Here is a 24,388-nt window from a genome sequence, read left to right as displayed (position 1 = left end):
CAGAATGTGAGCAAAGTGTGGTTAAAATACTCTGCTGGAAGACATTCAATCTGGACAAATGCGAGTCTAGTGGCAGAGCGTGGTGAAGACCACCTTGCTCGTACCCTAAACCAGCTGCTACAAGATTCCTGTATGGAGTGGGAAGGAAGAGTCTGCAATGATCAAAAATACTGGCTGGTCCTAAACTCATCACCATCACCAACCCCATGGGGGTCACTGAGATTCCAGGATAGTTTCTTTGCCGTGGGGTGACTGGCCTAGGAGCCAGGATATGGGGCTCCCATGCCCAGACCAAGTCTTGAACGTGGCTGTGTGGCAAGGCCAAGGGCCTGCACTGGGGACAAGGGTGGGGTAGCAAATGAAACCATGGCAGGGCAAAAGGAGATCTTCCACGCCTGGAGCATGTGAGCATGGTGGCGTGGTCCCCAGACAAATGTGGGGACCGTCTTGGAAGTTTTTCTACATAGGCGGAAGGTATCTGTCTGAGGTCAGGGCTCACCTGTTTTACTTGAAACACGTAACTTCGCTTTCTGAGCTTTCCGAAGGCTTTCCCCCAACCAGCCGTGGAGAAAGCACAGGCACTGGGGCGAGGGGCTGGCATCTGGATCCTGGCCACATCACTTCCCTAAGTGGCCTGGTCGGGAGTGCTCACCCTGCCCGGGGTTTCTTTTAAAGCAAAGATAGTACAGCCACACCTATGGTGGTGTGGGGGTTCAAGGGGACACTATACGAGCACTTAACCAATATTAAGGACTCACCTAACTGTTCATTCCCTCAACAAGAGGTCTGGCGAGCGTCTAGAAAGAACATGCCAGACCCTGGCTCCTTCCTCTGCAGTCCTGCTCCTCATTTCTGCTGGCTGAAGTCACTGTGTGGGAAGGGTTAGGAATTCAGATGGTCTCTAATGATCTCGGATCCTTTACAAACACAGCACACACAGGCATGTGCGATAAATCTGTAGGACCGGCTATAAACCCCCATCAGTCCCAGTGACCCAAAGACAGGCTCCAACAAAGGTGCCCTGAGCATGACTAACTGGAAAATCCAGTTTTGCTGGAATTTAAAAAAATTCTCTCTGGAATCTCCACATCCTGGTGTTTCAAGGGGCTATGATTATTACCCAGGGCCCATTTCACAGATGAGGAATCTGAGGCCTGGAAGGTTCTACCACAGGGGGACTCTGATCTGACAGGTGTGTACTTCTAGGAGGAGCTGCCCAGGCAGCCATGAGGGACAAGGATCTGAGCACCCTCTTGAACCATGACTCATCAGGAAATCAGACCATGATTTAGATTTCGATGACATTATTTAGAACATTCACAACTGAAAGGCTTCCAAAGACTGGATAATACTCATTTTACGCTTGGTGGTCAACTCCAATCGGCACAGATTGAAAACCTAGTCTGTACGGCAGGCCCCCTCTGCAGATGAGCAGGGTACAAATTGAGTGAAGGTTCCAATTATGCCAGGGGCCTGCCCAGCCCGTGTGGAGGGTGGCACCCCCCAACAGACAAGAAGCGTGAATTAAGGAAATAGTGGAGAATTAAGTTTTAATATTCCCAAAAGGAAAAGTCTCAGGACCCATTTTTTAAATGAGAGAAAAGGAGTTAAATGATATGAAAAGGAGTTTCATAATTCTACTTGGAACAGAATCAACAGAAAAATCACACATTAAAATCACCTCCTGTAGACAGCTCAGTGTCTAAATAAAAGCATACAAAGAAAAGAATGAGCAACGACTTGTGCGGACCTCGACAGTAACAAAACCATTTTAGAGTGTGAAGATACTGCCCGCCAGCAAAGGGGAGGGAAGAGGATTTTTCTCAATGGCGCCCGGAGCCTGACCACACATTCGTGGCCTGGGAACTGAATGTTTGCAGAGTCCCTGCTCAGGCCCTATCCGACCTGTTCCCACCGGTCTACACTGAGGCTGCCTGGTCCCCAGCTAACGCAGCCTTCCTGCTTGTTTCAGATGGTGAAGTTGTATTTGTGCACTGACTTCTGCCCTCTGGAGGGGTAGCCGGAGCCAACCAGAGTTGCGGAAGGGCACAGGAAATGGGGTTGCCCGCGGAAGAGGCTGGCAAAGAGCAATCCCCCAGAGGAACAAAGTGGTTACAGCCATGTTCATAAGAGGAAGAGCTATTATCCTGCCTGCAGATTTTTTTCCCCCCCTCTCTCAAGCAGAATGCACTCTAAATCAATTGGACTTCTTTCACAAAGTAAAAGATGCTATTACCAGGAGCCACAGTGCTGGGTCGAAGTCTTTATTTTTATTTTCTCTGGAACTATAATAGCAAAATATGTCACGTGAATTTCCATTTTACTTGAGACATAAAGTAATTTGGTACCCGGTTTCTGGGCTAATGAAAACCTATTCCAGGCTAGCGACATAGGCCAAAACAAATGCTTGAATTCAAGTCCTGTTGTGTAATGAGGAAGTTTAATTAAGGCCCCACATTACAGCTGTAAATGTTCCTTTATATAATAAGGTCTAAATGAAACTGAACCTAATCAAAGTTACAATTCCTTCATTAGCAAATTACAAACAAGAGCGCGCAGCTGACACACCGGCTATGATTATCACAACTAATTGCCTCGTTGTTACAAACCAGCCTGAAACAGTGTTCAGATGTCCGTCTGCGAGAGCAAATTAGGGCCACATCGGGCTATTCCTGTGATCACAAGGGGCTCTTGTACGGCGATCTGATTTACCCCTGTCGACTGGCGGCCCGCGGCCCAATCAAAGCCGAGCTACAAAGGCAGCCTTTGAAGCCAGCTCAGCCTCGAAACACACTCCATATGCAGCGGGCAGACTGCACTTCATTAGATCTGTTGTCACATTTTTCCCTCTTCTTATTCTAATGATCCTATTTTAATACACACAGGAACCTCTTCTAATTGATGTCAAGTGAGTGACTTCTACATTCATCAACAGAGCACATCAAACAAACCTTAGCGCACGAGCCGGCATCATAGCAAGGAGAGCCGAGGTGTGTCTCCAGCTCCAGGAAGGGAAAAAAGGGGGAAGCGGCGTACCTGTTTAATTGGGATGGCTCGACCGCTCCCGATGCTGTCCGCGCGGCTCTCCAGGCCTTTTTTCTCTTTGTCTGGGTCACTCCCTTTCCGAGACTGCAAAGCAAAAATAAAGTTAGCATCTGGGTAAGGGCTGTGGCTCGCAGATTTGCAGGCCTGCCCTTCCCCGGACGGTTTCTTCGCTCCCGCACCCAGAAGCCATGGACAACACAGGCGCAAGCACACACAAGCCCAAGAAGCGGGCTGTTGAGTACTTCGCTCCCACCAACCCATCGTTTCACAGAGAATTCCCCAAACTTTGCCCCCTACTTTTCCTCCGCAAAATTTCCCTTTTAATTCTTTTTTACGGAGCTCAAAATTCAATCAGTAGAAACCAATGGACCGTTTAGGAAAGTAACGCCCAACAGGAAAGCGCTTTCTGGGGCTGCAGCTAATCCAACCGAGGAGAAAAGGCCTCCTTGCGGCTTGTTGGGGGAACCTACCACATGAATGTGTATGTTGAGTTAATGTCTGAAGAAGGATTTTGAAATTCTACGAACGACGGAGCGGAGCAATTTAATAGTGCACTCTTCATTCATATCAAGGTGCTGTGAACTTTTTTTTTTTTTAACTGCTTCTGGATGGTTATAAAGCAGCAAAGTCCAACTAGTGTTACCACACCACACCACAAAAAAATAACAAAGGGGAAACAAAGTTGAAGACCTCTTTTTGACAACACATCAGTACTTGGGGAAAAATAAGCAGCTCTGTCTGCTAAGTTTGCAGAACCGTCTCCTGGGTGGCATTGTTGACACCATGTGACCTGCTTGGGAGTGGGCAGGTGGCCCCGTGCCTCTCAGGGAAGCCACAACCCTGAGCGCAGGCGACTTCGGGAAGTGGAAGGAGCACCACAGCTCAGTCTCCTTCTCCGGATGGCATGAGGAAGTGTGAGCACAATGATTTTCTGACAGATTTATTTTATTATGAGAGAAAGATCTGAAACTCGTCCTCCTTAATAACTGTGCTGACAAGTGACAACTTCACTCCATTACTTTTCAATGGGAACATTACTCACGCAATATTGAAAATGGAGAAATATTTTCATGTGCTTTTCAAATCTGAGATGATATATGAAATGAACAGACTTCGTGGTGTCCGGTGCTGCAGCAAAGAGCTAATGAAATCCCGTTTCAAAGGGGTGTGAGAGCAGCCAGTTTTTTTTTCTAATATTAAAAGGGGCAGTGTCACCGGGTGTGAGGAAACTCCCTAGGATGTAAACTCAGATGTGGCACTTTGAAGAGCACATGTGCTCATTAGGAAACAGGCCCCTTTGATGACTGTGGAAGCCGACATTTACTGAACACCTACTATGTGCCAGGCACTGTGTGCTTTTTTTCTTTAAGGTGGTAGAAAAGCCTGGAATGAGGTAATGGGAAGTGAAAAAGCAACAAACTCAAAGTTGCAGAAAAACATAAGACAGAGTTTGTCCATTTGGGCTGGGAGGAAATAGGAAATACTGATTCCTTGTCATGAATTTCAGCTACAGGCTAAGGGCTCACTTTTCTCTTTAATTAATTCTTTAATTAGTAATGTTCAGTTAGAGCTATGAAATAGCCCTCAAGTCTCCTTTTGCTGTATCTTAGTGCACAGGCAGGTTGGCACTTGAGGTTTCCATTTGTAAAAGAAGATTCAAAGCTCCCGATGACAATATTTAAAAAAAAAAAATTTTTTTTTTTAAATCAACGGAGCTCATTAATGGGACTCTGGGAGTTTGATGAATTCCAAATTTGAAAATCTACCTTCATTATTCTCTGTTAACCAGAATAATTAACAAAACAAACATAACAAAAATTAACATCTTCCTCAAGGCAGCACATCTGTCCCCTAGTCCCTCTGTGCTCCAAGCCGGATGCCCAGATTCCAGGGGAGCAGGCTGCCAGAGAACCCATCTCTGTCCGATCACACATGCTGCTGTGAATGACCCCGGAAGTTAGGAAGACTTCACCACCAAAGTGGCACAGAGATTCCCGATGACTCTAAGGCTCTGACCAGCTGCTGGGCAGAAGGGTCTGCTGCAGCCCCGCCCCAAGACTACTTCCCCCCGCCCCAGGCTGCGTGGCTGCCAAAGCAACGGGCACCCAACAACTGTGCAGAGACAGACCCCTGGGCACACAATCATCTGCAGGGAGCTCTCCTGAGTCTTCTGCTGGCCCAGAGACTGCATGGCCACAGCACACGCTTCTGCTCGCGCTGAAATCGCTCCGTGAAATTCTCCCGTACGAAGAGGCTCTGGGCACCAGCTGCGCGTATCACAAGTAACAGTGTGCAGGGACCAGCCAGACATGCACAACTGGAAGCTAATAAGGGTCAACCATGCTCGGCACAGGGGTCAGCGGCGAACCCGTGGAGAGACTGTCACCCTCGCCAGCCCCGAATGTGAAGAAATAAAGGCTAAAGATAGTCTCGTCATCACCTCCTCCTTTGCACAAATATTTACCTTTCCTCATGTGATGCAAGAAGCCATGGAGGAACACCCCATCAACTACCTGCGTCCAGGGACAGGAAGCAATGCTGCCAGGAGCCTGCGCTATCACACAGAAGCCTGCTTTCCCCCTTCAACCCACAGTGAGCCTTTGACTAGGACACACTGTGACAGGACCCACGCTCCCCTCCACAGCAGACAAAACACACATGCTGCTGTTCACGCCATCAACTTCGCTGCCCCGTTTTTACAGTGGGTTTCTAGGGATCTTTTCACAGTGTACTTCCTGGGTATGCTGGGCACCGTTTACTGGTGTCGGCAGGCAGGACGGGGAGGTTTTAGAAGGATAAGGACATTGTTATTTTAGGTAAGGACATGTTATTTTAAAGTATGAAAAGCAGCAAGGTAGTGCCAGTGATGGACACGTACTAGAGTGAGTTTAAGATGTGCAGATGGATAAGAAACACCAAATTCAAGATGATGCTGATCCTCCAGCAGGGAGCTGGGCAGGCGTATATCTAGGAGGCACACCTGCACGGCTTCAACTTTTACCCAAGATGTGCTATTTCTTAAAGTCGTGGCAGGCACAGCAAAATGTGTGCGTTTGATGAGCCCCACGGAAGTACGTGCCTATGTTTTTTATTCCTGCCTCTGCATAAAAATATTTTCTAATAAAACTTTTTAACCACATGTACATTAGGACAACTACACTAAATTAGTTGTCCTAAGAACCCACTTTGGTTTTGGTTACAAAACCAAAAATGGAATGGACATAGCCTTTTAAATTAAATTTTTCTCAAAACAATGATTTTTTTCAAAGAAATGAGCAAAATAAGATATAACTAAGCTTTTGATTAATTCCTACTATAAATATAACAATTTGCTACTAGGGGAGCAATCTGAAGTTTACTGTAATTTGTTAAGAGTGCATATGATTTTTGTCTAAAAACGTGTGTATATGCAAATAAACATCTGGGAATGCAAAACGTGAGCCCAGAGTGGTACATTACAGGTCTACTTTATAAAATTTATAAGCGTGGTATTTGAAAAATGATGTGTGTACCACTTAATTAACTCTGGCCTCTTTATGGCGGTCTAATAAATAAGGTGGATAGAGCTCCTTCATCTGGGTGGTACAGCTGCAGTCTGCATGGAATTTTACTCACTAAGATTGTTCGGCCGATGGCACATGTGTCCTCCTACTAGATGCTTTTGAATAAATACGTTTCCCCAATTTTAGCCAATAATTACCAACAACTTCCAGGGATGAAGAATCTATGAATTTTAAATATTTAAGAATAGGTACAAACCAGTAATAACGAGAATTTAATTTCTTAATTGCTACAATTTCAAAACTAATTTGCCTCTTCTCATTCCTTGGATGACACTGACATCTAGTGGAGCTCCTATTTCTAAGATCTTGAACTTAAAAATACCCACAAGTCACCATCACCACCACCACCACCGTTTTGTTCAACATCAACACTTGGGTCACGCCCTGGGATTTTAACCTTTTTCCTTAAATGCCATGGTGTAAATCCACTGCAGTGTTTGCTTCCCTCATAGCCCCAAATTTCTATTCCCTTTAAGAACTGCTGCACGGCTGGACTCAGTTTCTAAAATGGTACTCTCCAGCTGTTTTCCAACACTGAAAGGGAAAGAGAGTAAGGAGTGATCGTGTACAGGTTCACAGGGAGGCTTTTCCACTATTAGATACATTAATTATGACATAATTAGTGGAGATTTTCAGTAACCGTAAGGATCAGTTTTTATTGGCTCTGCACCTGCCCAGCCCAGTCTGGGCCGCTGGGGGCCCTGGCCTCTTCTTGGATGCCTGCACGCTGCATGCACACTCGTGCTTGGCCTGGAGAAGGAGGGGAAGGCCTTATGCCTCACTTCTGTTCTCCTCCGGCCCCTCCTTCTTCTCCAAAAACACTTTGTTTTGAATGTAGGTTGACTCTGGCAAGGAATATTCCTGACAGACAGGAAAACTGGTCTCCGCAGACAGAAGTGGGGAAGGAAGTATTTATTAACAGAGTTCTTAATATTTTTGATTCTTCCTGCCTTAAAGTTTCTCCTTTGTATGCAACCTGGGTTGTCATGGTTACCTAGTGGGCAGGGTCCAGGATAATGTTTTCTGGCACATTCCAATTCCAGAGCCACTCTTTAAAGAGTAGGAATGGGTATATGCTACAGCTCTTTCCAAACAGCCCTATTTTTAAAGAGACTTCCTGGCTTCTCACCTCTTCCTTAGAATGGAAACCAAAGCTGATGACCAGTACACGCAACCCCTGGAAAGTATGGTGAGCCTGCATGTTCTCCTCCCCCCCCCCCCACCCCCCCCACCCCGGCCTGGGTGTTGCCAAGTGCTGCCAGTGTTGGGCGCACTGGGAACTGCTGTTAATTCTTGGTGTGTGAAACATTTCACAAGAAAGCCTCTTATTATCACAGAGGAGTTTATAACCAAATCACGCATTCCCCTGCATCTTGTAGAAGGCTGAACACCTCCCTCCCAGTGGGTCACACAGTCCTACAACTGCTTTTGCTTATTAGCACTGTCATAATTCTTTTCACAGCTGCAAGGGTGGAGACACAAAATTGAAATCCATGCCACTAAGACCCCTTACCCCATGGGAGATTCTTCCAGCAGCACGACTCACAGAGAATGCTGCCATATCCGGCCCAGGGAGGCTAAGCAGGGACCCCAGGAGGCTGGGGTCTGGGTCTGGTCTGTCTGCTCCTTACCCTGCACCCACAGCAACAGTGTCGGTCAGAACCGACGTGGCAGAGGGCAGGCAGCAAAGGAAAGGGGACGGTCTGTCGGCAGCAGATCTTGGCAATTACAACTCTCCACTAGGAAGACTGCCTCGAACATGGTAGGGAAGGCATGGGTGTCTACCAGGCTTGGCAGCCGCATGCAACATCAGAAATGCTGTCTCTGAATAAGGCAACAAGTCAGCTGAGCCTCCCAGCCACCCCTGCAGAGCCCCCCTTAGTTCAAGACAGGAAATCCTGGACTCATCTGCATCTAAGTCAGCGGTAATCACGCAAAAGGAGAAATCCAATGGTTTAAAACAGGGCACCACATGACTCTGTGCTGTACTGCTGACCTGGGCTTTTGGATACTTAGCAGCAACTTCAGGTGCTACCCATGACTCCACCTGGCTCCCAGTTGTAACAACTCAGAATTTCTCCAGAAACTGCCAGGTGTCCCCAGGGAGCAAAAGCACTGGTTGAAAGGATATACTTGTGATGCACACGCCTGGTCTCGGGAGGGAAAACGTTCTGAGGTCAAACGACTCCAATCACAGGCCAGCAGTTCTGCCTGCAGCTCTGGGCTCAGCTGCAGAGCTTCTTATGATTGATTGGTTATGTCTGCTGGGTGCACGGGAATGGATGTGGTGGGAGTGCTTTTGCCTCCTCGCTAGTTTAGGGGTTTTTCTGTGTGTCCCCGTTGCCCAAGTAAGCTTTTAAATACTGTACATGCCTGGGGCCCACCTACAGATTCTGAGTTCATAAACCTAAGCCCACGGAGATGATCCTCAGGTTTAAAATGCTCCACAAATGACTCTGAAGAAAAGTCCAATGGAGAGCCTCCTGTTGAGGAGCCTCTGAGAAACACTGAAGTCTCCTGGTGATGAAGCCACCCCCACCTCCCCACCCCCATGATAAATCCTCAGAAGCCCCAGCCCAAGAAGGCGGTTTCCGTACACCGAAGTCGCTGATGCATCCCACAGGGAAGGTTAGAGGCCCACGTCTGGGGATTCTGGTGCAGTTTTGTCATCTCATACCCAGAGTGACAAGTCTGTCGCTAAGACCAGGACAACCACGAGATAATAAATACCTTCGTACAGCCCCTCACTCTTCATTTTGACAAATGTATCTGAACCCCTTGCACACAGAGAAATTCACATTTTCCTCAGTGCCCAAACCCTTGCTTCTTGTAATTTTGTTAGACCTCCAAAGAAATCAGTGCTAGTCTTGTTAACTGAGTCTGGATTCTACAAATAACACTAAACCATCCAGCAACTAATCGATGCACAGTGATTGAAGTTCTTCACTCAAGCTTCTGGGGCAGACACTCACGGTGAAGAGATTGGAGCGGCGCTTAGACTGCTTCCGGACAGGTGTTGGTGTGTTGGCAGTGGGAGGGACGTCGATTCGCAGTTCCTTCTGGCTGGTGCTTGGCGTCGACGGGACGGAAGAGGAGTAGTCGCTTAAGCTCCCGCCTCCGTTACTTGTCTGAAACAATGGAAAACGAAGGTTTTATTAATGACACGCTCCAGGAACCTAATGTCACTGCCTTTGCAGGGTCGTAAGCTACAAGTTAGCAAGTTACACTTGCATGACAGGCGGGGTAGCTTCTCTGACTCAGCTAGTTGATTAGCATCGAGTAGATGGTCTCATTGTAGACTATACCAATCATCTCATAAAGTACTTTTTCCTAAGAAAAGTGACTTGAGAAAGAGAGGTCTCTGTTATTTGATTCGAAAATGGGAAGGGAGTTTAAAATGTAATTATGTTCTATTTCCTCTGAAAGATGCAGGGGTTGGCTGAACTAAATGGGCCCTAAGACTCCATGACTCTAGACCAGATGCAGAAAAAGTGCTGTTTGCCTTGACAGAACCCAATGCACACTCTGAAAATCTGAATACTTTCAAGGACATTTAAAGATTCACAGAAAATGAGATGCCTACAGTGGAGACATCCACATCCTTGAGTCTACCTTCATAGGCCCCTACCGTAAATCCATCACTTACTGACTTCCCCAAGAAAAATGGAAGGGGCATACCAAACCCTCTCACTGTAGCCTTTTAAAAAAGTCCAAATATAACACCTGCCCAAGAAATATTAGTTAAAAACACACACAGGCAGACCAAGTCAATGGTTTCCTTAGCAGACTATGGGTTTGGTTCTTCAAAGTGAAAATTACTTTGTTTGCTTCCAAGTAATTAATTTGCCAGAATGTTACTCTGGAAAGATGTAACCTAAGGGAGATGGTAATTATAGTTGAGGTGGGCTACCAAATTTAAGCATATAGTGGGATTAGCCACTGAGGTTTACCTGCAATTGTTCAAACCATGAGCAGACTAGAACCAAGACCAATGCAGGGTAATTTAAATCAAAAGCAAAGAGCGCAACGCACACCTGGAGCCTCTGCCCAAACCAGCATGCCTCACAACACAGGCAGCACAAAGATGGAAACACTGAAGAATGATTCCCATAAAATCCACTTGGCCACAGCAGTTTCTCAAGGAAATGTGCAGTCAATTACCAACATGCTGTTATTTATAAAGTGGAAAAGGAAAAAAAAAAAGACATCCAGCTCAGAACTGGCTAAGAGTACCCTTGGGAATGGCCCGCTCCCTGGTTCTGCTGTGCCTTTCCACCCCACGTACCTGGCTTATGTGCACAGCGGATACCTGTGCCGAACAGACGGATGAGTGGCTGGGGGAGTTGGGCAGCGACTTGCAGGGCCCGATGGACAGCTGCTGCTTCTTCCTCGTGGCCACAATCTTCTGGGCAACTAGTGGATGGGAGACAAAAGGAATTCATGTGAGGCTGGTTTCCAAATACAGGGAATGTGGCAGAGACCATCAGCTGTCCCCACGATCCACTACTTCCTTCCTCTGCAGTAACAGAGCTCCCACCTCTGGGCTGGGCACAGGATTACTAGAATAAAGATAGCATTTCCCAGAGCCTCCTCCTCCTTGTTCTCCTGCAACCTGGCTAAGTGCGGCCACATAGGCAAGCGCTGGCCGGGGGGGTGACCGTCGAGAGGGCTCATGTGGCAGCTTCCAGGAACTTTCCTTGAGAGGGCTGCCCTTGGCTCATTTCTTCCTTCCACCTTTTCCTTTCTTGCTGCTGAAAATGTACAGATGTAAGCTGTAGCCTCTGCAGCCATATTAGGGACAGAAGCCACACGTAGTGGGGCACCAGACAGAAGGAGCTGGCCCTTCGGCTCCAGCCTCGGTAGCCCTGCCCAGACCACCTCAGCAGCCTTGACCATCAAACAAAACAATCAAAAATACACACCTGTCCTGTTTAAATTATTCTAATGTTATTATTTTTTTCCTGTTACTTGCAGCAAAAATAATCCTAAATGAGACAAGGTAATTTAACTAACCTCTCCCCCTTGAAAATCAAAAATCTATTTTTTGCATAGCCTAAAGAATCACTCTTAACTTTATAAGCTACTGCATAGAATTATAGCCAAGGACATGTAATTATATCAAAGACTTTATTTAAATACATTACTACACACATCGGAAGTTTATCTTAATCAATACAAATCTAAATTCAACCAGCCATAACTTCTCTTGGCAAATGGGCTCGCTGATAAAGCATGCTGCCTTTAATTGGAAAGGAAGTCCACAATAAGAAAACTCTGCCCACACCAATAGGTGTCACTGCAGAAGAACTGCAGCTTTTGTTTGAATAGATGTGTGTCTTTGGGGACAAGCTGTAATGAAGTTCAATGGTGTTCAATCCTTGTCTCAGTCCCGAGAGCTGCTATTTTTAAAGATGCCTGTGCCAAGGAACACACCGTCATCCCCAGCGATAGGCTGTTAACACTAAAGGAGCACACACAGTGTCTGTGGTTTCTTTTCCAAATGAACAAAATTTTAATAGGGAACTGGTCTGTCCACAGCTTATGGCTTTCCTATAAATGAATGATCGTGTAAATATGATGAAGCGAAAATGCAGGGTGTAAAAAATGGCTCTCAGGGATGAAGCAGCAGCTTCATTAGTTACATCCCGCCTCCAATGGGCCTCTTATCCCGAAAGGATGATATCAATTAATTTATCTTCCCGCAGTGTATTGATCACAAGCTTCATCAGCTAATCATGTTTAAATTACAGAGGAATATCGCAGCATTCTGTCATTTCAAAACCATTGGCGTATCGATCTGGGGTCTTTGAAGACGTATATCAGAACATTTTAAAAATCATTAGGTGAACTCAGAAATAAAATCTAAGCTCAGCTTCCAAAAGCTGCAAAACATGGGTCATGCAGGTGAAGTGAAATCCAAAGACCAAAAGTCATGACTGTCAGGGTGAACTGCCAATGTACTTCTTTTTTTTTCTGAGGAGGTAGCAAAAGGGGGTTTTGATGAGCAGGGCAGAGGCATTTTTGTTTTACTCCCAGCCTCAGAGCTGCTATTCTACAGGATGACCATGCAGGCTAGAATCTTCAAGCTTGCAGAGAGCACACAGAGCCCAAACAGAATGCAGCTAGACTGTCCAGAGAGCTCTGTGTTTTCTACACGAAGGGAAGATCTGAGAAACTTTCCAGGACAAGCCAAATGTGTTATAAAATCCTCATTTTGGGGTGTCTGGATGGCTCAGTCGGTTAAGTGTCTGCCTTTGGCTCAGGTCATGATCTCAGGGTCCTGGGATCAAGCCCTGCATCAGGTTCTTTGCTCAGCGGGGAGCCTGCTTCCCCCTCTCTCTCTGCCTGCCTCTCTGCCTACTTGAGATCTCTCTGTGTCAAATAAATAGTATCTTTTAAAAAATAAAATAAAATCCTTATTTTACAAAACTCCAAGTACAAATGAGCATTCCATTCCACCTCTTCTGGTTGGAGGCTAGAGGGAGTAAGCTCATGGCCAAAAAGAATCTTTTTACACGGAGGCTTCTCCCCAAGTGACAGACAGCTGTATGAAGCATGTGGCGCCTGTTAAGTACTAAAATTCTCCTAATTGTTCTACCACATTATTTACATAAACCAAAGTGACAACTTCTGTAGCATCTTGTTTTTACTTTACTAGAACTTTCACTCATATTCATTCCATTTTCCCATCTCCCCCATAACTTTTGTCTTCCTGCCTCGATAAACAACTGGCAAAAGGAAATGATTTACAGATAATTGTGTTCTAAAATACATAGACTGCTAGGCTCCGTGCTGGGCATGGAGTCTGCTTAAGATGCTCTCCCTCTCCCTCTGCCACTCACCCTGGTCACATTCCCTCTCTCAAATAAAAGATATAAATAATCTTCAAATCAAATGAACAAAAAAATTAGACTGCTTTAGAGCCTTAGGATAACCCATAAAAGTTGGGGAAAACTTAATGATGAGCCATGAAAGCACGTGACTCAAGAGTAAGAACAGAAAGACAGGAAGGAGAAGGCAAAGTGACTATCTAGTAAGGTGTGGCCATCCTCCCGGCCAGAGTGAAAACCAGTGTCTCCCCTCTGGTTAAGTGCCACCGTTGTTACTTGCTGAATGCCCCAACAATGTGACCTGAGAGGTGGAGTCTCTGTGTACCTCACTTCAACACCTTCCAAGGTGAATCATTCAGGTGTGCAAAGGCTAGCGTGACCACTGCCTGCTGAGATACTGCCATGGTCCATTTCTCAGATGACTTTGCTAAAGCAAGTGAACTTATAGGAGCCAGCCCCAGGGTAGCTAGGATGGAGGGAGGGAGGGAAGAAAAGGAGAAAGAGATGGAGGAAGGGAAGGAGGGATGGATAGAGGGAAGGAGGGAGGAAGAGAGGGATGGACAGATGATGGGACAGATGGATGAGTCTCCCTCCCCAACAACTCATAGGCAGGGGAATGCCAGAGGAAGGAACAGTTCTCCTGAGCTACAATCATTAACTACTCATGATGTTTACAACACTGGAATGTTAAGAGACTTAAAACATCAGTATTACCCCAGATTACAGGGGCTGGGCAATTTTTAACTATCAAGTTTTTGTCTACATTTGCTCATTCAACAAGTGAAGTATCTTACATGTCTTTTTTTTTTTTTTAAGATTTTATTTATTTATCTGACAGAGATCACAAGTAGGCAGAGAGGCAGGCAGAGAGAGAGGGGGAAGCAGACTCCTTGCAGAACAGAGAGCCCTATTTGGGGCTCAATCCCAGGACCCTGGGATCATGACCTGAGCCAAAGGCAGAGGCTTTAACCCACTGAGCCACCCAGGTGCTCCTCTTACATGTCTTAAATAAATACATGGATGTGAATAAATGAATAACACAAACACAATCACTTGAGCTAAGAATCTGGAATCGTTATCATCAGGAGGTGCTGTTTTCTCAGTTTTGGTGACATGAACTATACCTAAGTCCTAAATGCTGTCATCAACATATACGGAAATGTTTGCTCTTTTACCCAACACTGCTAACCAATTTCATTAGCATCCATATATTTTGTACTAATGCTCCATGCTGTTTTAAAAGGCACTTCCTCCATAATTGGGAAATTTTATTTGGATAACAGATAAAAGATCTATCTATAATCAGAGCATAAGGGACTTCTAGGGGGCTGGTGGTGGCACCTACTTGATATAAGTGATGACTTTGAGATGATTTTTTAAACCACACTCAATTATACTTTCATATACTTATTTCCATCCTTTTGTTAAAAGTTCATTATTTACTAATTTTTAAAGATCTTATTTATTTATTTGACAGATAAAAGTGAAGTATCTTACATGTCTTGTATTTGACAGAGAGAAAAGAGACAGTGAGTGAGGGAACACAAACAGGAATAGGAGAGGGAGAAGCAGGTTTCCCGCTGAGCAGGAAGCCTGATGCGGGGGCTCAATCCTAGGACCCTGGGATCATGACCTGAGCCAAAGGCAGATGCTTAAAATCTGAGCCCCCCAGGTGTCCCTAAAAAAAAGTTTATTCAAAAACTTCAGCAACAAGGAAAGTGAGTTGCACATTTCCTTGCTCCACAAACAAGATTTCCTATTGTAAACAGCCCCCTTTAATTAGTGATAAAAATAAGATTCTCTGATCATTCCCAAATAAGATTTCATTAAACCCTGGCGTGATGCCCAATTTCTGCTCTGACCTTATTTTTTTTTTTAAAGATTTTATTTATTTATTTGACAGAGAGAGATCACAAGTAGACAGAGAGGCAGGTAGAGAGAGAGAGAGGGAAGCAGGCTCGCTGCTGAGCAGAGAGCCCAATGCGGGACTCGATCCCACGACCCTGAGATCATGACCTGAGCCGAAGGCAGTGGCTTAACCCACTGAGCCACCCAGGCGCCCCTGACCTTATTTTTTAAATCATTTGCACTGAACAAGGGAAAGAACACTTCTGGTGACAGTGGGAGTCAGGCCTGCCTCTCCTGGGTCTGTACCCTCCTTGTTGTTGTGGCTTACATCTGGGCCACACAGTCCCATCTAGTAACTCACTTCACCCGCGCAGCTCCCGGTGCCACAGACAAGGTCGACAGAGCAGACGGGGCACTGGGGGCAAAAGGAGGATTCAGGTGCCATCAGTGTGGCTCTGCCATGGGGGCAAAAACGCCACGTGGCAATAAAACAGATTTCCCCACCAGCGTCCCCATAAGATTCTACCTCTTCAAGAACAGGAACTATGTATCCTTTTGCTTTGTACCCTCACCTTCTCCATGATCTTCTATCTGGGTAACAAGGCAGCTTGGTGACTGGCACCCAGGAGATACTCAGTCGACGCTGGTACCGTCCATCTGTTGGCCAACCTCCGTTTCCAGTCAGCCCTCTACCAGCAGGGGACTCTCTGGACTGTTCCTCTGTCCTGACCACTGCAACCTGACTCCATCTCCATCCCCAGGGTGGAGCCTGCCACTGCCAAGGCCACTGGTGACTGACTAGAGGCCACCATCTCACTTGTCCTCTGGGCAGCATTTGGCATGGCTCATGGTTCCCTCCTTTCCTGATTCATTTGTGCTTCCCTGACACTGACTTTCAGTTGCCTCCTCTAGCCAGAACGTCTGGTGCTCAGCCTCCTGCACTAGCTCTTCATGTCTGGGTGCTTCCAAACAGCCCTCTTCAGCTTCTCTTTACCTCTGTGCCCTCCACCTGGGCAGTCTCCTCCACCTCGATGCCAATGGCTCCCAGGCCTATAGGACAGCCTTGCTCTGAACCCTTCTGCATTCCAGAACCACATATCTCCCCTGGTATGTACTTAAGAGTGTATGTGGCCCAAGTGAGCCTCACCCTCCTGCCACCTAACTCCATGATGGGACACCCCCCATCCCCAACAGGGATGGACACAAGGGACATAGGTGACTGATCCTATTACCCGAATCTCAAATTTCTCTGCATGGCCACTGCCTTGGTCCAAGACCTCACCCTCCGTGGCTGGTTCCTGAACTGGCTTCCAAAGCAGTCCTGTCCACCACAGCCCCCAAAGCCCATTCTGCTGCAGGCCAGTCCTCCCACAGCGCGGTTGTGCTCACAGTTCCTTCGCGGCTCCCAGCAGACACACATCACACCTGAAGCTTCGCAGCCAAATGGACCGTCCACTCCTGGAATCTTTTTCCACAAAGAGACGCCGACAGCCCGAGCACTCCTGGCCTCTTTACCAGCGCCCCCGTAAAGGCGCAGGACCACACGGGAAGACCTGTCCTGCAACAGGCTGTCCCTTCTCAACCCTGCAGTGGGAGCCGGCATGCTCGGAGCTCGGGGCGGGCGGTGGGGAGGGGGTGCGGCGCACTGCCTGGAACCTCGGGAAGAGGCCGTCTGGCTCTGGTTTCCGAGGGGGAAGCCCAGACAAGCTTCAGTTCGCAGCACAGCTTTACCGACAGAAAGCAGGAATTTGGTCTTCCAGGGGCCCGAGTCGCTCGTCTTCTTTTTAAATCGGTTCAGAACCTCGGAGAGGGCAGGGATCCCTCCCGAACCCCACGCCGCGGCCCCCCAACCTCGCGGCCCGGCGACCGCCAGCCTGCCGCACAGGTCACGCGGCGTGGTCGTTCTGAAGCCCGGTGGGAGCGCGGGGTCACTGAGGCCCAGAGCACGGCCCTGTCGCCCTCCCACCCTGTCCGGGAAGCCACGCCTGGAGCCCCACCTTCGCTCACCGCCCGGAGCCTCAGGGGAGGCCCCGCACCCTGGTTCCCTCAACTGCCAGGGTGGCTACCGCGGAGCCTCCTCACGCCGCACTGCCACGCCGCGGCGCGCGCAGGGGGCAACATGCACGCACGCGCACGCCGCACGCACGCGCTCGGGGCCGTGTGGAAAGGCTGCGGTTCTGGGTTCCTATAGCGCCCGGCGTGCGGTCACTCAAGTGACGACGACGTACTGAACACCCCCAAGCCCGACGTGTGACGGTTCATGGGGGCCCGGCCTCCTGCCAGGGGCGGGGGACTGCCTCTGAGCGGCTGTTTGCAAGGCGCCGCCTGGCTTGCGCAACATCTGAAATTAAGCTTTTTGGTTTCATTAAGGATTAGGACATTTTTGGCATAGTCTAATAAACATTAGTAAATTTAATCAGCGAAGTATCTTCTCTGGTTTAAATGATTTGCTTGAATTAATCAGTTAGCGAGAACTTTTGACGTGGCACCTGTGAGGCAGCAGAAGCAGGGCCAGAAGCAGGAGAGGAGAGAAGGATGACCTGGTCAACGAGCTCGTACCCCAAGAGCGCCAGCTTGTCCACCAGAGACCACTGGGCCGCTGCTGGAACTGCTCAAAGGCTCCCTGGGCAGCCCTCCTCCCCTCAAGATTTGCTCAGACGCCCTGCACGGGTCCTGGGCGACCAGGCTCCAAGGTGGCCTGTCCCTTCACCTCCCCTCACCCCCACTCCATGCACAGTGCAAGAGAGGTAACTAACGGACAGACTGTGCAATGTCTTGCTATTCAGTATTCCACATTATTACATCCTTTACAATGTCAACTTCTACCTTAGCACAACTGTGTACACGGACAGCCTCTTCCAGGGTAAGTGGGGCTCTGGGGTGAGCCCCGCACACTCAGGCTGTGCTGGGGAGCAGAGAACTGGCAGGGAGCGGGGAGAAGCCAAGGACAACACTCCAAGAGCACATCGATCTGACACTGAAGACCCACAATTAGATGCCAAGTGGATATTTAGTGTGAACTGAGTCAAATCTGAGGAAGATGATTTTTTAGCTACTGCAGAAAACTGTATGCAGCACGTGGAGGCCAAGAATGTGGGGGTGGGGAGGAATGAAAGGATGGAAAGCCCAGCCCATAAGTAATGTGAGACAGGAATTTAAGTATGAATAAATCTAATATAAATTACTATCTAATTACTAATTAAATCTAATATAAATATAAATTTATATAAATATAAATATAATAAACATAAAATGTTTATAACAGACACCCTTGTAAAAATCAACTAGCCTGAGACTCTAATTTTACTCCACATAAGTATCTTAAAAGCACCAACAGAGGAAGAGGCCATGCATACATCACCTGTCTTTGGTGCTGCCCCAGAAGGTGCCATCTGGGGCACCTCTCACCCAACAGCTCCTCCACTGGAACCATGGGGAGAACTCCCATAAATAATGGAAGCCACCAGGGGTTGTAAATCTTCCAGTAACAAATAAAAGATCTTCTAATGTCTCAACTCAGTTTTAAATTACAGTTCAGTGATCATTAAACTATCTTATTAATTAAGAAGAAATTAATTACCAAATTATCTATGTAGTTCTGAATTTGTGACTTCGTTAGGAATGACAAGCAATCTGAGGTGGGATTTTCCTCATCGCAAGTATCAGTGAGCCAATGTGAAAGGAGGCATATTCGGCACTGCTGGAACCCCAAGCCCCATCTATTAGATTTGTTTTTGTATTATCAGTTTTGGGTATAGAGGGAACAATGCCAGAAAAACAGGTAAAATAAAGAGAGAGAGAGTCAGTGAGGAGAGACGTGTTCATAAAGGTCTCTCAGGTTGTCTGATGCTTGATGACATTAGTGAACCAGAGGGATCCATGGCCTGGCCTTGGACCTACACACCTGTGGAGATCCTGCCAACTGGAAAGAATGGTTTGCTCACCTTCTGGGACAATGGGTCAATTCTGCAGAGCTTTAAACCATTCTGGAAGTACTGGATGCCAAGCTTCATTTACCTTCCCAGGACTGCTGTGTGCCTGACACGCAGCGAGTCCTGGGCAGGTGGGCACACGAGTGAACAGATGAAGCCTCAGAGCAGATAGGGAGGTTAGGAGAGGAGGAAGTGGGAGAGGCAGCTTAAAATGGCAACTGGAAACACATTTTTAAGGCTCTTGTATGCAAAGAGGGGTGGCCAGTGTGGGCTTCATCCTTGAGGCAACAGGGGCTGACAAAACCATTCACAGACTGGTGTGACAGGACCTCGGCTTTGGAAGGACACCTGGTGTGGAATGGGAACTGCAGGTCCTCTCCATCTGGATGGGGACAGAGTGTGGGGCGGGGGTACAGACGGTGAGGGGCTGTACCAGAGCCGCCGTGGCCTTGATGCCAGAGTCAGGCTCTTACGGCTCGGAGAAGCACCTGGACCTTCTGTTTTGAGACTCGTCTCTAAAACTGTCGCTCTTCCTTTGTGCTTGATGAATGCTCCCACAGGGGATAGAATTGTGGGCTGGCCACGCATCATTTTATAGTTCAAAGCTACCAGAAGGCGTTCTTCTGAAGTGATCAAGCCTCAGTGATAGGATTCAGGTAAACTTCCACAATTTAAAAATGTTCCAAGCAGATTTGGACACTTGCACCAGGCTAAGCTACGGTTCCCAAAACCTGAATATGTTGATCCTCTTGAGAGAGACAGTCTGGACCCGGTTCCTGTTCTCTGAAGTACATTAGATCTTCCCGGGAGCACAGTGCAAGGGGAAGTTCCTTATCCAGGATCTAGTGAGGTTCTCGCCTTCTCTGCCCCGACCTGTGACCTCACCCCACTGCTGTCAGAAGCAGACGTCCCAACCCCACTGTTGCCACCAACGCTATGTTTATCGTTCTATAAACAGGCCTGGCTCGTTTTCACATTTCTACAAAACAAACCATAAACCACCAGTACAGTTTCCTAATTATGACAAATATTAATAAAAAAGGAAAGGTACCCTGTAACTGAACAGATCATAATGATAACTTAGGGGTGAGTACAAAAGCAATGTTCTATGCATCTGCTTTCTGCAGAAAACCGGATGAACTCTGGACAAAAATCGAGGGAGTCCTCCGAAAAGAGGGTTGGGGGTTGCGGGGAAATCCTTTGATGACTTATCTTATGTGTACCTAAGCACAAACCGTAATATTTTTATTACATTAGAACAATAACAAAAACCATCTCAAATCCAAAACAGGCCCTGGTTGAAAAGCCAAGCTAGCTTTCATCTCTTCTGGGGACACTCTCAAGTTTTCCACAAACTAATGAAGTCTGAATTCTTAATCTGAGATTCAGTGCTTGTCTGTATTCTTTTTATCTCGTTGTATTAAAACAAATTTATCTTCATTTATGTCGCAATTACCTATTAGGGTTGTTAATTTGCTGGAAATGAAGCTATTGTTTAATTGCTCCTATTAATCGGCGGATTTAAATGCCGACTGTAATAAACAGTTACCTTCAGGACAGAGCAAAGTCATGGCTGCCGACATTAATTTCACAACGAGGGGAAATTTCTACCATGTCCAAGGCAGCTAGATTTCCCATTTCACAGAAAGTGAAAGAACATAAAATTTAGAGAAACCCATGCTGAAATAAATGTGGTCTATTCGGTGTTTTTTATACACACTCCTAATTTTCACATAAAGTTAGTATCTGTGACCAAGGGGGGACATTAAATTCCCCTGCAGGAAATGCACGCTCTACCCTTGTCTCGTCACAATTGCCCCTTAAAGTCGAGTCACAAGTGCAGTTGCCAACAGGAACATGGGTCCCACAGTCGCTGCGGACGCTGGGCTAGTGGGTGGCGGGAACCACAGTGCTGACCACCTTGCTGGTTCTAGGCTCCGAAGGGCACAAGGTGCCCAGGTCCACAGAACCGCATACATTCATGTCTCTGAAAAATAAGGGTCAATATATCCCAACACCGTATCGTCAAGTGTTCTTCGGCTGGTACTGCCCACAGCCTGTGTAAGCGTGGGGCTGCTGGGGCTCAAAGCTGCTTCTATCAGCATCTCTCCCCCAAGAAAAAAGGAAGACACTGCAAACAGCATGGCCTGGTGTCCCCCGCAGGACTGCATCTCAGGCTCCGGTCTGCCCCCTGCGCCAACAGGACAGGATGGTCACTCCCTGACCTTCTGGGGGACCCTCCAGCTGCTCTGCCTTCCCCTCGCCATGCACCGTCTGGTCTTCCCTTGGCTCCACACTCGCAGCCACGTTCTCTCCAACTGGCAGACCCCACCGGCACCCTGTCGGAGACCTTTACGGCGTCATTCCTCCTAACTGTGCCAGCCGCTGGCTGGGTTTCCTCTGTATACGTTCCCAGTTTAAATATTCTCCAGGTCTGTACTACGTTTGGGGATATGATGTGTATACACCCAAGTCCCTCTCCAGCTGGAAGGACCTCTTCTGTGTCTCTGACTGCTGGCCAGGACATGAGGTTTAGAAAGGACACCATCACACCCAGCATTGGTGTGTGTCCAGAGTAGCAGGGCACCAGGCTGGGCCAGGCTTGGGCTCCTGAAAGCCCCAACCACCCACAGTATACTTGTGCCTGCCATGCCGCTTAGCTCGTAAGGGCCCCCTGGCTCTCCAAACAGGAATGGGCGCCAAGAACCCGAATGGGGACTCTCACGAGGAAATAGAAGGGAGGAAGGAGGCATCCCATCTCTGCCCCCCACTTTCCCTACCACAGGTGAGGGTGGGATAAAACCCACGAGGTATGTGTGACCCAGAGGGTGCAGCATGGACACCAAGGGCCCCCGAAACACTCCTGGTCATGCCCGAGTGCTGCTCACTCTATGTCCACTACATGGGGTTGGCTGCTTTTACCGTCCGTGTGTTGGGGAAGCGTCCTCATCAGGCACCCTACTCAGTCCCTGCTTATTCTTTCATGACGTCATGGAGTGGCTGGTGTGGGCCAGGCAAGCCGCTGGACAAGGGGAGAGCGTGAGAAACTGTTGTCCCCACCACCGCAAATGGTGAGCAAGCAGCCAGGACGTCCAGCACAGCTTTTGCCCTCCGTCAGAGCGTCCCGTGGAGGAGACAAGTCAGGCCACTTCCCATGACATTTTATTAGGGTGTCAAGAAGCCGTGCTCATCGGTCTTGGCCTAGAACCCCCAAGCTCCTCACTCCTCATCAGAATCCAGCAAGATGTCTGGGAACCGGTACACCAGGTCCGTGACCAGCTGTGGGAGCATGAATAGCTTCAAAGAAAGGCACGTGTTGATGGTGGAAACGTTAAGTTGGGATAATTCTCAAAGGGAAATACTGAGAAATTACAAATCTTGGGGGAACACTGAAGAAACCTTAAAAATGGGAAGCACTTGGAAAAGATGGCCAGGGAGGCATGAAACATGAGCAGTGTCGTGCCCACGCAGTGGACGGTCAGCAGTGCACAACGAGCACACCTTCCAACGCACCCGAGTCCGGCCTGGGGTCTCCACTTGGCTCTGAGCCAGGAGAAGGGGGGCAGTCCGAGCGTGTACAAGCCGGGGGCAGCGGGATGCTGGGTGGCAGGAGCTGGTCCCTCTGGCAGGTGTGGAGACCGGGGGGGGGGGGCTGGGATGCCGGCTGGTCCCCTAGACCTGGGCACAGAGGACGTCTCGTTCAGGAGCTCGCTGGCTCAGAAGTCAGAACACTGTGCTCTTGTCTTAACAGGCTGCCGTACGCTGACAAGGCCGGACAGCACTGTACTCGGGGTCCACCTAGCATTCAGTACCATTATTCCACGTAACTGAATAAATACTCAGTAGCTGGGAGAGCTAAAAAGGAGCTACTGCGGGTTATGTTCATTTGAAAGGGAGACAAGAAGTGCAGAAAGCAGAAATTAAAGACTGTGCAAAGAGGGACACTTTCTGTACTGGGTCCCTAGGCTATTCCCACCAAGACCTGGGTTAACATGGAGCTGGATACAGACCCTGAGTAGCAAACGGTCCAAATGCTGCAATTAAACCCTGGGCACATCCCTTCAAAAGGCCAAGAGATGATTAACTTTCTCCCTCACTTCTTCTCAAGTTGGATGCAAATCAGCGTCTTTCAAGACGAGGCACGTGACTATCCCAATAAATGGGCAACACAACTAGGATGGCAGGCGGGATCTGCAAGATGAATGGCTTAAACAAAGAGGGGAAAAATGAGCCTGTCACTTCTTCTCAACTCATCAAGCTGTCTTGCAGAGAAAGTTGATGATTCCAGAGCAGAAATGTCTCTGACACCCCCTGAAGGTGAAAGCTCATCTTGCCTGGATTCTTCCCCATGCCTGGCGAGGCTCTGCGCCCTTCCTGCCGTGCCCCGGGACTCAACCTCTGCATTGCTCTTGCTTGGAAGGTGAATCACGGATGGTGGAACCTACTAACCGGGCTCATGGGTGGGGTGACAGACACACTCCAGGTAAGTGCGCGGATGCGCAGGGACACCACAGGACGCATGGTCCCACAAATGCAGAACTGACGAAGGATCTTCAAACATGGAAATGGGGACGGCACCTCGAAGAAATGACAGATGCATAAAACTGATTATGCTAAGTTATTCGGACCAAAGAAATTGCACAAAAATTTAAAGTAGGATGAGATAGGATCAGCGAGGAACAGACAGAAAGGGCCCCAAACAAGAGGATGGGTGAGCTGTTAGGTTCTGAAACCAGGGCACCTGACAGAGATACGGTGAGGGGTCGTCACTAGGTTTCCTTTTTTTTTTAATAGACTTTGATTAATAATTGGTTGAGCCCAATTCATTGGGTCTAATTTGCTTCCTATTTGAAGATATGCATTTAAGGAAAAAAGGCGCTTAAACATTTCTCTAATCTCCCTGTTTGCCACAAGCACATTCTCCTTCAGAGATCTTTTAACTTTTGAGAAAAATGGACTTATCTATCACAACTGAAGCTGTTTTCCTATTTCCAGAAATAATTATCCTTACAACAATCTCCATAAAAAAGACATTTCCCTCTTAAAGTGGGAGAGAAGATGTCTTGGCTGGGACCGGAGAAAATTATTCCTCTCCCCCGGCTCCGTTAATAATGAGCCAGCGGTGGTGGCCCCAGTGCGAGAGGCCTTCAAACAAGTGACAGTGACACAC

The 24,388-nt window shown here is 47.8% G+C and overlaps 1 protein-coding gene across 8 annotated transcripts in view; it reads right to left on the bottom strand.

Moving 5' to 3' along the window:
- Positions 1–24,388, bottom strand: part of AGAP1 (ArfGAP with GTPase domain, ankyrin repeat and PH domain 1) — a 517,259-nt gene that overhangs the window by 255,895 nt on the left and 236,976 nt on the right. For all 8 annotated transcript variants that reach the window (XM_046018363.1, XM_046018364.1, XM_046018365.1 and 5 more), the window contains 3 exons: positions 10,894–11,021; positions 9,581–9,736; positions 3,037–3,129 (listed from right to left, as the gene is read on the bottom strand). In XM_046018363.1, coding sequence (XP_045874319.1) covers positions 3,037–3,129; positions 9,581–9,736; positions 10,894–11,021 — 377 coding nt within the window. The remainder of the gene's footprint in view (positions 1–3,036; positions 3,130–9,580; positions 9,737–10,893; positions 11,022–24,388) is intronic.

Source organism: Meles meles, chromosome 9 (genome assembly GCF_922984935.1).
Source record: "Meles meles chromosome 9, mMelMel3.1 paternal haplotype, whole genome shotgun sequence".
NCBI lineage: Eukaryota > Metazoa > Chordata > Mammalia > Carnivora > Mustelidae > Meles > Meles meles.
The sequence above is the reverse complement of the archived record's forward strand: the minus strand, read 5'-3'. Positions and strand labels throughout refer to the sequence as shown.